Raw genomic sequence first — 16,622 nt, forward strand, 5'->3', positions numbered from 1 at the left:
TCCCTCCCTCCCTCTCTCCTCGTGGTGTGCTGTTGGCTAGCTGTGGCTCTGAGGAGCAATGCTGGAGCAGTCAGTCACCAGCAGCCCAACTGTGACTGGAGGGCTGGAAACAGGAGTGGCCACGCCCACTGTCGCCACTGAACTGCTGCTGCTGCTGATGGGGCAAGGGACATTGGGGTCCGTCTGGTTGGCGTGCGTGGCCATGTGACCCTGCAGCTGTGTGGGTGTCTTGCAGTGTACCCCGCACAGCTGGCATAACAGCACCCCGCCTGGGCCAGAGCCACGGCCGACCCCACTGTCCTTCCACTCTTGCCCATGGTGCTTCTGAGCGTGGACACGCAGGTACGTCAGTGTGGTGAAACCTAGGACGAAAAAAATAAAGATTTTTATGAAAAATAATTAAACTGTTTTCTTGTCACTTTCTTAGTGCTGTAAATTATACCGGGAACTTGATAAACTATTAAAATCCTAAATTTAAACTTAACAACAGCTCCCAAAATATGCAGTTCAACTGTTATTTGATTAAAATCCCATGATATAGAATTCAAAATTTGTATAATAAATAGTCTTTTTGAGATGTCATTGGCTGCATGCAAAAACATATAGCACAATGATAATCCAATTCTCATTTGTATTTAGTCATTTTTTTAGTGATTCATTTGAAAAGACTCACTAAAATTATTGGTTTGAATTAAAAGAATTCTAACAAATTATTTGCCCTATTTGTCAGAGCAGTTGAATTTTGATCTGACTTCTGATATCTGTTTACACCGCTGTTCAAAATTTGTGGTTAGTAAGATGTTTTTCTTTCTTTCACTTGGAAACAATAAATTGATCAAAATGTATTAGTTTCCACAAAAATATCAAAGAAACACACACACACACACACACACACACACACATATATATATAGTATAGTAATAAATAGCACAACTGTTTGCAATATTGCTTTCAATACTAAATGTTTCTTGAGCATCAAATCATCATATTAGAATGATTTCTGAAGGATCATGTGACACTGAAGACTGGAGTAATGATGTTGAAAATTCAGCTTTGCATCACAGGAATACATTACATTTTAACATACATTTAAACAGAAAATAGTTATTTTAAATTGTTATAATATTTCACAATATTACCTTTTTTTTTTTTTTTTTTTTTACTAAACTGATACTAAAAAGGTAATAGACGATCAAACGAATAGCTATGCTTTTCAAACCACAAATGAATTAACCAATGATACTCACTGCGGTTGCAGAGGTGACAGACGTGATGCTGTGATTGGTTATGGACCCTCATGTGATCTGTGATGTAAGCAGGGGAGAGAAGTTTGCCACAGATGTGGCAGGGAACCTTGTCCTCGTGTCTGATCATATGAGCGCGTAACCGGTCTTTAGTAGCGAATGCGGATTCGCATGTCTGCACAAACAAACAACACGCTTCATCAAACATTCTCTTTTGTTTTCCAGCTCTATCCCGATCTGCCTTCATCACACACATCGTGACTCATCCTTGTCTCACACACTGACAGACACATATGGCTGCAGCCCACATACACATACATCACCACACAGATATGATCACAAACACTCATGCAAGAACATGTAATTCACACAACGCAGAATGAATTAAAAGAATATTCAGGACTATATGCTAGGTATTGACTGTAGTATTATGCAGTTGATTATCATAAAACATAATATGTGACCCTGGACCACAAAACCAGTCTTAAGTGTCAATTTTTCGAAATTGAGATTTATACATCATCTGAAAGCTGAATAAATAAGCTTTCCATTAATGTATGGTTTGTTAGGATCTAACAATATTTGGCCGAGATACAACTATTTGAAAATCTGAAATCTGAGGGTGCAAAAAAATCAAAATATTGAGAAAATCGCCTTTAAAGTTGTCCAAATGAAGTTCTTAGCAATGCATATTACTAATCAAAAATTAAGTTTTTATACATTTACGGTAAGAAATTTACAAAATGTCTTCATGGAACATGATCTTTACTTAATATCCTAATGATTTTTGGCATAAAAGAAAAATTGATAATTTTGACCCATACAATGTATTTTTGGCTATTGCTACAAATATACCCCAGCGACTTAAGACTGGTTTTGTGCTCCAGTGTCACATATTATTCACACATGGGTCCGTAAAGACAAAGGAAAACACGGACTACTGTTCAAAGCCTTGGGGTTGGTAAGATATTTGATTGTTTTTGAAAGAGGTTTCTTATACTTATCAAGGCTGCATTTATTTGATCAAAAATACACTAAAAATAGTAAGACTGTGAAATATTATTACTATTTAACAGCTTTAATATATTTGAAAATGTAATGTATTCCTGTGATGGTAATGCTGAAGTTTCAGCATCATTACTCCAGTCTTCAGTGTCACACGATCCTTCAGAAATCATTCTAATACGCTGATTTAATGCTCAAAAAAACATTATTATTCTGTGATTAACAGAAATTTAATGTATCCATGCTGAATAAAAGTTATTAAAAAATTAAAATTAATTTCTTCTTAAAAAGATCTTGCAGTAGTATGTATAAATATCTAAGTATGTATAGTAAATATCAAAAATTAATATTAATTAATTAATTTTTTTTCCCCAAGAAAGGCTGCAATTTTTAATCATGTACAGTATATTTGCTAAAGTATAATTTCAAGCAGATGGCCACAAAGCTAATAAAAAAAATACTAAGTTGGCAAAGGCTTTTACATGCATGCATTTTTCAACATAAATTTTAATATTTGAGCTTTAAAGTCTAAATGTAATGTTTGTAATGAATGCGTTTCCTTGGTTTTTACATTCTAAGGGACGAGGTGAATTTATTTCCAAATCAAATCACACAGAGCATGCAGGAAAAACATTAATGAGAAATAGTACGAGAAAGAAAACTGGGGAGAGGATACAGAGAGAATAGAAGAGTATGATTACCGGACATTTGAAGGGTCTCTCTGTGGAGTGCACCTGTCGCACATGACTGTTAAGATGGTCAGGCCTGGAGAAGACAGAGAGAGGGCTCAAACAACAAACACAATAATTAGTAGGGGCCCTTGTGCATTTCTTTTTTCATGCACACCATCTCCATGTGAACTAGAGAAGGGTCAACACAGATCTGCCTCTGTCTGTAGCATCAAGGCTCCTTTAAAACGACAGGACACTGTTTGTACAGTTGTTTTCATTAATTATTTTCTTCTTAAATATCTTTACTGTCACTTTTGATCAACTTAATAATGCATTCTCGAACAATAAAGGTATTCATTTCATTCATTCAAAAAAAAAAAAAAGTAGTTTATATGAAGTAAATAAAAATATGCATTACTTCTTCATTTAAAAATGTGCTGCTAAATTATTTCTTATTACCTCAGAGCCTCATGAGCCCAAAAATATGTTTTACTACTAGCTTGACTGGACTGCATATAGATGTAGATGTGTCTAAATATATGACATAGATAAATACAGACAGAAGGTCACTTATTCCTCATCTAACCCATTTTCAGTCTCAAATTAGTAATTAGGGCACCTCTCCATAGCTTTTAGTGAAATGACAACATTCAGTTCTCCGCCACGGTCAGAACTACAGTATAAAGCTCACTGTTGAAACCTGCTGTGAATTGGCCTGATAAACAGCTTGTTCTTGTTTATACCAAGCATGCATGTGTTTGTAGAAAGAAATCATTAAAAATTCATGTCTTCATAATCTCAGTGCACTCATGGATAAAGTGTGTTTATGCGACTAGTTAATTTTTTTTGGTTTATCTCTTACCGCGAGAAGCCCTTGGCGCAGTGCGGACACACATACGGTTTCTCCACTCCTCCCTGGTGTGACCGAACATGATAACTCATCCGATCCTTTCTCTTAAACCGCTGCTGGCAGATCGGACAGGAGTAGGGCTTCTCATCCGAATGGGACAAACGATGCCGGTTAAGATGGTACACATCCCTGAACGCTTTCCCGCATGCCTCACAAGCATGGTTCTTCCTGACCGGATTGGGGTTGGGATTAGGATTGGGAGTCGGATTGATGGGTAATGGGTTGGTTATTGGGATAGATATTTGGATCGGGGTGGGATTATTTAGGTTATCGTTGATGTTGGTATTTGGTGCAGCCTGAAAAACAATAAAACAGAATTTGAGATTTTATGACCTTGAGTTTTTTCGTCGTTAGTGCCACATACACAGCAAATCTTTCTGTGTCTTCTGGGTAAAACATGTTCATTGTTTGCTGACCTACTAACCAACTGACTGTACGTGTTCAACAATGAGGTGAGAGCAGGTATGAGACCACGTTACACAACTGTTGTTAGCCTGATTTTTGCAGAGTCTTGGGAATTGGATGGCTTGAAATTGACTCCAACTACTTTAGTTCATTACGGGACAGCAGGCATATGGAGAAATAATCATGAAATCACACATATCATATCACACATTTCATTTTTTTTGTGTTGCGAGAACTATGAGATTTGTTTGACAAACCTAATCAGCTATTTAACCCTAAAGGCTGGAATACACTACATAGTTTTTAAGATCTGAACAGATTTGAAAACAATAGGCAATTTCAAATCTTTACAAACACAACAAACTCACAGAGAAACATGCACCACGTTGCTAGGAGATTACATTACAAATTGAAACAATGTGTTGTAAAAAGGCTCAAAATATCTATATATGTTTGATATTCTCCAACTGGATGGAATCAAAGTCTGAAGATAAAAGATATCATATACTACATGGCTTTTTGTGAAATGAGTCAACTCCTACGGCCCAAATTCTGCAGACTTAACGTCAGCTAGTGCTGACTGCTTCAGACTATAAATCAGGGAAAAAATATGGGCACAAGTCATGTTGTGTATTGCAGCCTTCAGCTACTGTATGAAAAATGAACACGCAATGTTTTTAGTGAATATCTACAATCACAAATTATTTGTTCCAAACCAGATAGCCAGCTTTATTTAAGTCTGCAACCTTTTTTACTCAATCTGGCATTGTTTTTATTATTATTATTTTACGATTATAAAAAATTAAATTATTTATATATATATATATATATATATATATATATATATATATATTTATTTATTTATATATACACATACACAAATATTTTAAAGAAATATTACATTTAATTTTTATCAAATGTTTATTACTAAAAATAAAGGCATGATAACAAATTGAGGTTTTAAACTGTAATTAGATTAATTAAAACATTAAAAAAAAAAAAAAAAAGTTTTTTCTGATGGTTAAGCACCTGCTTTCAACTGAACATTTGTGTGTGTTTGTGTGTGTATGTATACACAGATTTTTTATGTTTTTTAAGAAGTCTCTTATACTCATCAAAGTTGCATTTCTTTGATCAAAAATACAAAAAAAAGACAGTAATATTATGAAATATTATTGGAATTTTAAAAAATGGTTTATTATTTTAATATACTTTAAAGCATAATTTATTTCTGTGATACAAAGCTGAATTGTCAGCATCATTACTCCAGTCTTCAGTGTCACATGATCCTTCAAAAATCATTCTAATATACTGATTTATTATCAATGTTGGAAACTGTTTTTCTTTTTATTCATTTTTATTCATCAAAGAAACCTGAATAAAAGTATCACAGTTTCCAAAAAAATACTAAGCAGCAATGTTTCCAACATTGATAATAAATCAGTATATTGTTAATAAATTAGAATTATTTCTGAAGGATCATGTGACACTGAAGACTGGAGTAATGGATGATGAAAATGCAGCTTTGCATCACAGGAATAAATTATATTTTACAGTATATTAAAATAAAAACTGTCATTTTAAATTGCAATATTTCATAATATTACTGTTTTTTTCTGTATTTTTGATCAAATAAATTTGATTTTGTTTAAAGGGTTAGTTCACTCCAAAATGTAAATTCTGTCATTAATTACTCACCCTCATGTCGTTCCAGACTTCTTCAGAACACAAATTAAGATATTTCTGATGAAATCGGAGAGCTATCGGACCCTCCATAGACAGCAACACAACTGAAATGTTTCCAGGTCCAGAAACGTAGATCAGTGGCTCAACTTCAGTTTTGCGACGCTACGAGAACACTTTTTTTTTTGCGCAAAGAAAACAAAAATAACACACTTTACTCAACCATTCTTCTCCCCCAAGTTACGTCTTCTGCCATTTTGGAGAGTACCTAAGAACGTATTTGACTTAATCAGCGTTGTTTACATTCGGGGGGGGAAAGCGTGCGTATGCGTTGTGATACTTTTTAAAATGGCAGAAGACGCAACTCGGGGGAAGAAGAATGGTTGAGTAAAGTGTGTTATTTTTGTTTTCTTTGAGCAAAAAAAAAAGTATTCTCGCAGCGTCGCAAAACTGAAGCCACTGATGTCACATGGACTGTTTTACCGATATATTTACTACGTTTCTGGGTCTGGGAACATTTCAGTTGTGTTGCTGTCTATGGGAGGTTCAGAGAGCTCTCGGATTTCATCAAAAAAATCATAATTTGTGTTCCGAAGATGAACAAAGGTCTTACGGGTTTGGAACGACATGAGGGTGAGTAATTAATGACTAGTTTTCATTTTCATTTCGGCGTGAACTAACCCTTTACTTTAAAGCCCTATTTTGAACCCTATTTATGAAAAGTGCCTCAAAGTGAGTTCAAAATGATGCAAAGAGAGTAAATATGAGATATGATCATGAGTAGAAAAGTCAAAGCAAGAAGAAGTGAAGTGAAGCAAAGGTATGCAAAGCTTTAACCAAAGACACAAACCAACCCGACCTGAACCATTGTCCCAGTAACCACCACTGCAGTAGGGAGGGGCTGGTTCACTGTCATGGCGACCGTTGCCGGGGCGATAGACAGAGCCACTGTCTCTAACTGCTGATTGCTGATTGGGGAAGGCTGGGCCATGGGGTCGACCGCCGTGGGTATGGAGGCAGGTATAGACAGCTGGAGGAGAGAAAGAGGGATGGTCTGCCTCTCCACTCGTGCTCCGGCCTTGCTTCCATCTATTTTCTCTCTAGCGGCTCTGTCCTTCATCTTCACTCCAGTGTGGACAGACTGATGACGCCGCAGGTTGTAACTGTTCTTAAACTGCTTGTTACATATGGAGCAGATGTGTGCAGGTCGGGCTGGTCGAGTGACTGGCTTCACTGGGAAAGAGAAAAAGAGAGAGATGGAACTAACTGAGAAGCTAAGTGAGACTTGTCATAGCACTTGTATATAATTGCTCTTTTGTTGATTTTGATTGCTTCCATTTTCCTCATTTGTAAGTCGCTTTGAATAAAAGCGTCTGCTAAAAAATGACTAAATGTAAATGTATTCATACACAGGTGTAGTCTGTTTGTCGCAAACAAACACCTAGACTCAAGAAACAAGTTATGCTATTAAAAAAGGTTTCTACTTCAAAGCTTGAAAGTAGCAATTACAATGAGATGTGAAATCACATGGGCAATTTCATGTTTCTTTCTCTTTTCCCACTTACTGACAAAAACAGGAAACTTTTTAGCACTAATGCATCACAATAATGTGCCAAAAATGCACATTAGTTATGAAAACCAACGCTTTATCTGTGTTTTATCATTCTCTTACCATTAGAGAACTAAGGATGTTATATTGATATTCTTCATCAGTACTACTTGAAATGCATAATAAAATGGCCCAATTTGCATTGGTCCCGGAAATGTTTTTACCCTAGAGGATTTGAAAAAAGATTCTTGAGTACAGAATTCTAAGCAGCTCCAACATGAATCACATCAAAAAAAAAAAAAACCTTTGAAAACACAAAGACGATGATATTAGACGCATATGTCTGTGATGAGCTACTCAATGAACTACACATCCCATGCAGCACATCTTTATAAATTGATAGGAACAGTCAAATGTATAAATATAGAGTAGCTTGAATGGGCAGCAGGAGTGTTACAGTATTTATTATTACAGTACTTATATAATATATATATTTAATATTAATATTTAATAATATAATATCAATAATATATATTATTATATATTTTTACATGTATGTCCATTTTTAATATTTTTATTATTTTAACAAACTTATTTAACTTATTTTTATTTTATTTTAATACTTTCATCTATTATTAATAATTTACTTTATTGCTTTATAATTTACTTAATTTACTTCACTTTGCAATATTATTGTAATGATCGGTTTTTATTAGTTTTAGTTAACAATAACAACACTGGTTCATTAACCCGTTTCTGTTTCCATGGAAACAGCAACTTCTCTGAATGGTGAATCCCTCTTCAGGTATTGTGGGTAGTGTTGTTTTCTGACAATTAAGCAGGATCACTAAAATACATTAGTTTACAGAGAAAATTAATTACATTTTGACTTCTGAAACCCGACTGACTCTCTATATTCCAACATTGCGATCTAGTTCATGTGTGGCTCTTGTAAATTTGATCTTTTCAGCACCCTTTGAGGGCAACAATCGAGGAGAGTATACATGCAGGCATCCTAAATGATCTTCCAACTTTATTCAAATAACTGGCTCATTAACATCTTCACTCATTTACATCACTCTCCAGCCACTAATGCAAACAGCCTAACCTCGGTTCTCTCTCCAGTCCCCTGTGAACTCCCTTCCCACCCTCCTGTTTTGCCCCTCCCTCACCCGGTACGGGCTCCTCGCTCAGCGCCGCGGTGTCCACCGTGGATGGGGGCGGGGCTATGTGCTCAGGGGGCGGGTCCTGAGAGGCATCCGTGAGCTCCGGGAGAAGATCTGATTGGAGGGTCGCATCAGTTTGGGACTGTGAAGGCGGAGTCTGTCGCGAGAAGGGGCAAAATCACAGATTTTAAACCTTCTTTTGCCTTGTGAATGAAAGTACACCAGTGCCATTATGGACAAATGCTAACGATTATGACATGAATTTCAACTAAATGACAAAAAAAAAGCTATCAGCATTAGCACGCATAAGCATTTTCTTACCTGAAAGAGGAAATTGGTCCAAGCTGCATCCATCACGACGTGTAGAACAGTACAGACGCCGCTTGAAATAAACTAGTCGATTTTTTTTTTCTCTCCAACTGGGACAACGTCTCCTTCCACTATTTTATCAAATCTACATAATAAAATGCAAAGCTACCAAATATAAAATGGCAGTGAAATTTAAAAAGTGAAAGAATGCATATTACACGGACACTGATAAATATATATTTTACCTTATTTCTAAATAGTACAAAATAAGAAATGACAGCTGTCAGTCACAGTATGTTATTAACGCCGCATTGTCACATAACAGTGGCCTATCATGCTTAAAAATATAATATATATATATAAAAAATCTGCATGTAATGTTTTCTTAGTAATTAGACCGCTGTGTAATAATTCATGCAAAAATAACAGAATTCAAATGGCAGTTTAATGTTTCATTTGCTCGCATGGCGTGGTTAAAAATAATGCCGTCAATTTTATTATAAGATTCCCCATCCAGGCCCCGAGCGGCATCTGCGCGAGCCTCGGCGTTGAGTTAAATCTCATTCGCGTCTGGCGAGAGCTTCACCGGTCTTCGTCCATGGCTCCGCCTCGGCATTTCAATCGAGAGGATGACATTTTTTTCCTTTTTTTCCTGCAATACTCTCACCCTCCCACCCTCGCTCTTTCTTCCTTTTCTTTTTTTATCCCGTCTTCTCTGCCCCGCTATCTCTCCCCCACCGCCGTGTCCCCCTTGTTTTAAAGGGATAGTATATTTTGAGTGAACACCCCCTCTGTGTCTTCGTCCCCTCCTCCACGCGATGTTCTCGAGCGCGGTGTCCTCTCGCGCCCCTCCGGCGCTCGAGTTCGGCCGACGCAAATTACAGCATAAACATCGAGATCAGTTAAAAGAAACCATCCGCGCGTTCTTCTCCAAAAACTAGCCCCACAACGCAAAGATTCTCGGCGGTAGACAACTGGATGTTCGTATGGGGGAAAAAATGTCGCAGGTCCTTAAAGGTAAAGACGCACGCAGACGCAGCTGCGGTAAATAATAAGCGGCTCCAGATCACTGCCGATAATAATTGTACGCGTCCAATGGGGTTAAACACATATACCAGATTCACGCCCAGGCCCACCAAACAGTTCTGGGCTCCCAGAACGTTGCTATTTGAGCCTCACAAAACGTTCTCAGAACACTCGTGCATTTTGAAAGGAAATGGAACGTTTGTTTTAGGCTGCGCGTGATGCTTCGGAGAACGTTGCTTTAACGTTCGCTTAACTTCGCCTTTAAAATAAAACCAAAACACCATCACACATAATATGAAGGAATAAATGAATTAAACGTTCTTGAAATAATATCAACAGCTGCATCTTGGTGTCAGGATATCTTTATTGTCAAATAATCAGTTACAGTACAAAAGGACATTTCTCCACAATCGTAGAACTCTCATTTATTTTTGATCATTTATAACAACAGCTGTAAAACTTTAGACAGCAAACAGTATGTCTACCCCTCTACCACAAACCAATAATACATTCAGAAGGCTATGGACGACAATGATGCCAGAGCCACTAGTTTAATATAATGGCTTCACACTCTTTAAACTAATATTCAAAGTTCTTTGATATACCTGCAACAAAAACAGCAATCTAATAAAACAGTAATAGACAGGCTCATACAAACATAATTCAATAATAAAACAACAGCCAAATACATAATACTCGAGTGGCTTTCAGTTGAAGCGTGGAATGTGCCTGTCTATGTGCATGTGTGGAAATGTTGGTTTTAAATAGCAGAGCTATTCTAAATCCCATTAAAATTATAATTGATTATTCCATTAACAAATAAATTAACCGTCAAAAATAAAAATTATTATGATGACACCCCAAAGATGACATAAACATGGTACACTCATAGTGCAACTAGTTCCATCAACAGAAATAAAAACACATCTACAGGAATATGGATAAAACTCGTAAGGAATTTGCCCTGGCATTATAGCATTGATAATCTATATTCAAATAAATATAAATGCTCAGTGAGGCTTTGCAAGGTCCCATAATTGATTTCCATTATCTCATCCTCATCTATACTGGCAAGCGTTCTTATTTCAGCTGATCTCTTTTGCACGGCCTTTGTCTCATTTTTCTTGTCTCATTGTGCTTTGCTCCGCTCTCTCTCACGGTCAGCCACATCGATAGCAGCCATGTTACAGGAGGCGGTGATGAGGTGGAGGAGACTAATGCCGGACTTCAGCACACAGACCACACAGCAAACTCCCAGCAGCCACTGCAGCCACACTGAGCAGAAAAAAATAATAATAATTCAACCAACATTTAAATAAAATATCATTTGAATTATAGCATTACTATAGTGCATCCTTATGAATTTAGTACTACTTAAATTAATAAAAGTGCAGCAGCACTTACTAGTTGCCGAAGTTATATAACACAAAGTATAGTGTCATAAATATAAAAAACATCACAGCCTGTGAAAAGAGTCCATTATAAAGACAGTGAGAAGCAGCCTGCTGATACTCACCCTGGGGTTCCTCAATGTAGTGCATTATATACAGCAGACAGTAGAACAGCTCATTCCCCATACACATGAAAAACAACACCGGCTGTAAAAAAAACACTGAAGTCAGAACAGCCTGTACATGTAAACTTCTTCACTAGATATGCATGCTTTAAAAACATCTAAATAAGCTTCTGACTGTGTGAATGAATCTGCACGAGTGAGTGTGTTACCCTGGATGTGTAGTACAGCCGTAAGATGGGGTTGCCAGAGAGGTCAATGGTCTTGTGACTGGTGGCTCCCTTCATCATGGAACTGAAAGAAACAGAAGAAAGGAACAACTCATATTATTAACAATAATTTATGTAGAACATACAGGGAACAGATACTTAAATACAATAATTAAACAATAAAATTTGATTCTAAGTGCATGTGGAGATCCATGAAATTACTCCAGGGGGTCTATGGAGAAAACAAAAGTTTACTGACAATTCTTATTTTTTTTTATTAACATGAACTAATATTCTGACATGCATCATATAATAGTGTTAGTTACTGATTTTAATAAAGTGTTACAAGGACAATATAGCTAGCTGAGAGATTGCGGGTTCAAACATAGCTCAAAAGTGTTTCTTTTAAAGTCATGATAAAACAGAAATAGCGTCAAATCATTTCTTTCTTATTGTGAACCTGATTAATGAAAAAAAAAAAACATCTAGGGCAGGGACTTGGTTCTATCAATCGACTGTTAATTTGATGAAGACAGATGTGAATATGAGCATGCAGACGATTGTAATAAAACTGTAGTTGTTTATCAGTAGATGTATATTAGAAATGGGGGAGCTTTTAATTTAGCATTTTCACTGGAATGAAAAGCAGACTGCAATTAGCAATTAGACAAGTGAAGTGTGCGTCTGAGAGCTATGTGTGGGGGTGGCAGTGGTGGAAAGTGAACAGAGTAATATGTCCAAATTCACAGTATTCATAAAAAAGTAGACAAAAGAGGACAGTAAGAGGAAAAAGGCAATGAAGCAACACAAGTGATGCTGGTACGTCACATGACAATGACAACATGACAAAGGTAGCACATCCAGATCACATTCATTCTATATATAGATCATGCTTTTTAATGCAGCCCTTATTTCAAGCATTTAACCGAAAACTGTTCACATTGAAAACACATTGACTTTGGGATGATGGATATTGGATATTTATCCACTCTTTTGGATAAAAGATGTATTGGACACACCTGTGCAGGTGCAGCCAGTGGCTGGCCACGTCTAGACACATGCTGAGCTGAAACAAGAAAGTGTAGGACGGGTACAGCAGTGCCAGGTTCACCAGCAAACACATGGTCGCACAGCGGTCTGTCAACATGTCCAGCATGGCACCAAACTTTGTACCTAAGAAAGAGGCAGGGATGGGCATAGAGAGAGAACAGCACAGAAAGAGGAGTAATGTACAACACAAAGCTGAATATCTCTACCTTGATTAAGAGCGCGGGCTGCGTGTCCATCGAAGGCATCCAACAGGGCACTCAGTAAGTAACAAAACACTGCCGGGCCCGGGCAACAGGGCATCAGGTAGAAGGATACCAGAGCCAGTACAATACGGGCATATCCTATTGAAAGTGTGGAAAGATTCAAAGGGATTGAGTGTACATGTATGGATAAACATAACATGCGGACAAAAATATATTTATCATGGCCACAAATTAGGAATTTGTTCCTTCATTTTACCCTCTACTTGGTAAAACAACGTTTTGATTTCATTAAAAGTAGGGAATTATTTAGTACAATGTGTAGTACAAATTCTTAATTTGTAGCCATGGTTTAAATATACCAAGGGGACTAATTAATAAGCCATGAGAACTAATTCTTAATTTGTGGCCTCAATATAATTCAAATGAGGGAACTAAATAAAATGAGGGAACAAATTAATGCAACATGGCCTGGCCATGATTTACTAAAAAGAGGGAACAAATGAATAAATTGTGGTAACAAATTCTTAATTTGTGGCCCGATTCAACTAAAACAAAGAAATGAATTATAAAACATGGGAACTAATTGTTAATTAGATTTTTTAAATTATTATTAGATTTTGAGATGTGCATGTTGCACTCAAAAGTTGGAGTTGGGGGTGGAGTTTAAGCAGAATAAATGATTGGATAAGTCCTGCATGTGTCATCATAATGAAGTCTGTCGTTTCAGTTATGACAACTTCATTAAACATTACTTAAGATAGGTCAATGTTAACAATAACATATGCACAGATAAACTGTTTATAATAAGATTCATAATATGCATTTAGACAATAAACGGGTTAAATTCTAATTCATACCGAATCCTTTTTATATACTACATTGATAGTATTAGTGGATGAATGCGCTGTACTCACTGATCTATCTGTCTATCTATCTGTCTATCTCTTCTCTATCAACTTATAGATCAGTGGCTGTACTGAATGAGCTTCACTCTGGAGTATCACAGTGACAGCTACAGCATCATGTCAACATCCGCAGGAAGTTAAAAAAAAACCGCTGTCAAATACAATAATCATTAAAATTGTACGCTAGAATCTTTACATAAACACGTTTTAAATGAAATAGCCATTATCTGTCAGAAAGCGGCGGTTTAACGTACGCAGGACTCTGTCGCTCGCTGACGATCGTTAGTTTTAGTGAACGTTAACTCGCTCGGTTGACACTCACCGATCAAATTCGGGACGAACAGGAAGATGTTTTCTTCGGCCATGCTAACGAGCGTTTCTGTTTGGACGGAGCAGCCTGAAATCTTCTCTTCTAGGTATCTGTGTTTCTATTTCCCTCTTCAAGCCCCTCCGTCTGCTGGAGGACTCTCTGGCTGTGCGTGGTGCGTGACGCGTGACGTAATGTTTCCTGTGCGCGCGCGCGCGCACGCCGTCAGAGGAATCCTCCCCTTTAATTGGCACGCGCTCTGTGCTCCGTGTCACTGAACGCATCACGTGCCACGCTGACCCCAGATCAGCTGTGTGTCAATGACAGCACTGTGACACAGTGAGAGATGATCTTCTCAACCCAGCCATTAGAAGAACTGCAATCGAACCATATATATTCAGTCAAATTTCCCCAAATTTGCACTATATTACTTTACTATTTTGACTTTTCTATCTATCTATCTATCTATCTATCTATCTATCTATCTATCTATCTATCTATCTATCATTGTGCATGCAATGTCCATTAACAATGGTTTCATAGGTCAATCAGTTAGAAAAGCTTCAAATTAAAATTCTAAATTGCAATATGCATATTCAAGGGATAATATACAGTCAGTAGGCCATTAGTGCTAAATAAATATGAATATGGGGCATTTATTTTGTATTTCCATAAAATGTGCATTAACCCTTCCTTTCACAACTTTTAATTTAGATTAAATTTAGACCAATTAGGATCAAAGTTTTTTTTTTTTTAATACAAAAAAAAAAAAAGGTTATCAATAATGTCAGTGCAATTGTTTACATTTTACAAAATGTAGTTTATAATTACAGAAAATCAAACATTTTACCACTAGAAAAAGTTTTACGTTTAACCACTGTAAAATGTTTTAAGTTCTTACTGTTTTCACATTAAAAGCTCCTGCAAAATTCTGGGAAGGTTTAACTAATAAAAACCTCAACATAACCATTACAGTGCATTGCATAAGTTCTTATATTAAGCCAAGTTATTCACTGGTAATCATTTTGTATTAGTTCTTTTATTAAGTCAGGTTAATCACAAAAACCTCCATGCAAAGATGTGGGAACATTAGTTTAAGTGTTTATAAAATTATATAAAAGGAACACTTAAAAGAACATCTTAAACTTTGAAGATACGTTGATGTTCCAACCTGAGAATTATCTTACCATTTTTATCTGTTGTGTATGCATCTTTAGATGAAAATGTAATTACAATGCCCTTTAAACAAGAACACTGCAGAGTAAAACAAATGTACAGAATGTAACTGCAAAATATCCTACAAATAAATGATATCATTTTGTGACTAGGGCTAAAAATAGCCCTACACCAGAACCAACATGTTTTTTGTAAGCAACCAGTAATTCCGATTTAGAATTGCCTCTGTCTCTATGGAAACTGTCTTTTCTCTACCTTCAATGCGCACTCTCAACATTCAGAAAACAGGCTAGAGCTGAAAACAAAATGTGCATTAGTCCAGACAGATCACACAAGAAAGCTCATTTTGTTTGAATCCTTTTTAATGACTTGTTAATCATTTTCTGTACAAGTTCTATAGCCCATGTGTAAAGAGTTCTCCTGTAGTCATTTCACCTGAACGTAATTTGGCCTATTTTCAGAGCTCCCTGAACAACCAAGCTCTCCATCGCCCTTTCAAACATCACACTTCTGCAATACATTTCGGCACAGGCTACACACACTCTTCCAGTTCTTCAAACACTGCAGGATGAAGACAGCAATTTCATACATTTACCTTATGTTTCCTACCACCAGATACTGAAACACCCCCTCGAGAGGATACACTAATAAGAATCCAGCATGTGTTGCTGTAAACACATTACATGGTAGCCCAGAGCTACAGATGGGCCGAGGATGTTTTTTTTTCTCCTCTTCTGTCCATAGATGTTAGTAAGGAAAGAAATAAGGGGAATGCGGTGCTGGGAGGAAAACGTGTTTGGGAATGAACACTGAAAACAGAGTAAGAGGTGATAGGCCAGGCACAGGGGAGTGAGGTACTGCACGTCTCCTCAGTTCAGGAGAGTGAAGGGAGAGTCCGAGTGAACGCTGGTGTCTATAGAGAGCTGGCAGTGAGGGAGCACAAAAGATTTCGGTTTTATAACATTACTGGCAAAATCGAGCTTCGTCTTTCACCACGTTCTTACGGGTATGCTGGAGATTTTGGTTGTCGATGTAAACAGCTTGTGATGCCTTTTGTCCGTTTTGAGCATAAAATTTAAAATGCGCCAAAAAAATCAAAAATAATAATGCATTCCAGAATAGAAAATGGAGGGAAAAAAACCTGCTGGATCGAAGGGGGGTGTTTGAGACACTTTACAGTCGTCTAGAAATGTTCTATACAGCTAAAATCTCTTAAAATGTTCTGTACAAGTTTTTAATACTGGCTCTAAAATACTACTCTCCTGACAACGCACTGCACAATAGACTCCTA

General features: G+C 36.9%; 2 protein-coding genes across 3 annotated transcripts; both read right to left on the reverse strand.

The window, feature by feature from the left end:
• Nucleotides 1-12: 12 nt before the first annotated feature.
• LOC131536232 (myc-associated zinc finger protein) lies at nt 13-9,975 on the reverse strand. Of its 2 annotated transcripts, XM_058769026.1 has the most exons (8): nt 9,188-9,975; nt 8,955-9,087; nt 8,640-8,790; nt 6,778-7,151; nt 3,783-4,126; nt 2,951-3,014; nt 1,248-1,419; nt 13-362 (listed from the first exon to the last, which is right to left on the reverse strand). In XM_058769026.1, the coding sequence occupies exons 2-8, from the start codon at nt 8,985-8,987 to the stop codon at nt 37-39; spliced, it is 1,464 nt and encodes a 487-aa protein (XP_058625009.1). In that variant the 5' UTR covers nt 8,988-9,087; nt 9,188-9,975; the 3' UTR covers nt 13-36. The 2 variants fall into 2 exon arrangements, with proteins under 2 accessions (XP_058625009.1, XP_058625008.1); XM_058769025.1 differs by having other exon boundaries at nt 8,955-9,975.
• A 403-nt stretch (nt 9,976-10,378) lies between these two features.
• cdipt (CDP-diacylglycerol--inositol 3-phosphatidyltransferase (phosphatidylinositol synthase)) lies at nt 10,379-14,358 on the reverse strand. The gene is made up of 6 exons (XM_058769064.1): nt 14,171-14,358; nt 12,947-13,081; nt 12,710-12,863; nt 11,694-11,775; nt 11,485-11,566; nt 10,379-11,243 (listed from the first exon to the last, which is right to left on the reverse strand). Exons 1-6 carry the CDS (start codon nt 14,211-14,213, stop codon nt 11,098-11,100), a joined length of 642 nt encoding a protein of 213 aa, XP_058625047.1. The 5' UTR covers nt 14,214-14,358; the 3' UTR covers nt 10,379-11,097.
• Nucleotides 14,359-16,622: the final 2,264 nt, after the last annotated feature.

Source organism: Onychostoma macrolepis, chromosome 03, assembly GCF_012432095.1.
Source record: "Onychostoma macrolepis isolate SWU-2019 chromosome 03, ASM1243209v1, whole genome shotgun sequence".
NCBI lineage: Eukaryota > Metazoa > Chordata > Actinopteri > Cypriniformes > Cyprinidae > Onychostoma > Onychostoma macrolepis.

Excerpts from the sequence above, each read along its gene's own strand:
- LOC131536232 (XM_058769026.1), bottom strand. The coding sequence starts at position 8,987 with ATGGATGCAGCTTGGACCAATTTCCTCTTTCAG. Across the intron at positions 3,015-3,782 it reads TGCGCCAAGGGCTTCTCGCG|GCCTGACCATCTTAACAGTC; the intron begins GTAAGAGATAAA and ends TGTCTTCTCCAG. Across the intron at positions 1,420-2,950 it reads AGAGACCCTTCAAATGTCCG|ACATGCGAATCCGCATTCGC; the intron begins GTAATCATACTC and ends TTGTTTGTGCAG.
- cdipt (XM_058769064.1), bottom strand. The coding sequence starts at position 14,213 with ATGGCCGAAGAAAACATCTTCCTGTTCGTCCCGAATTTGATCG. Across the intron at positions 12,864-12,946 it reads AGCCCGCGCTCTTAATCAAG|GTACAAAGTTTGGTGCCATG; the intron begins GTAGAGATATTC and ends CCTCTTTCTTAG. Across the intron at positions 11,776-12,709 it reads CACTGGCTGCACCTGCACAG|TTCCATGATGAAGGGAGCCA; the intron begins GTGTGTCCAATA and ends TGTTTCTTTCAG.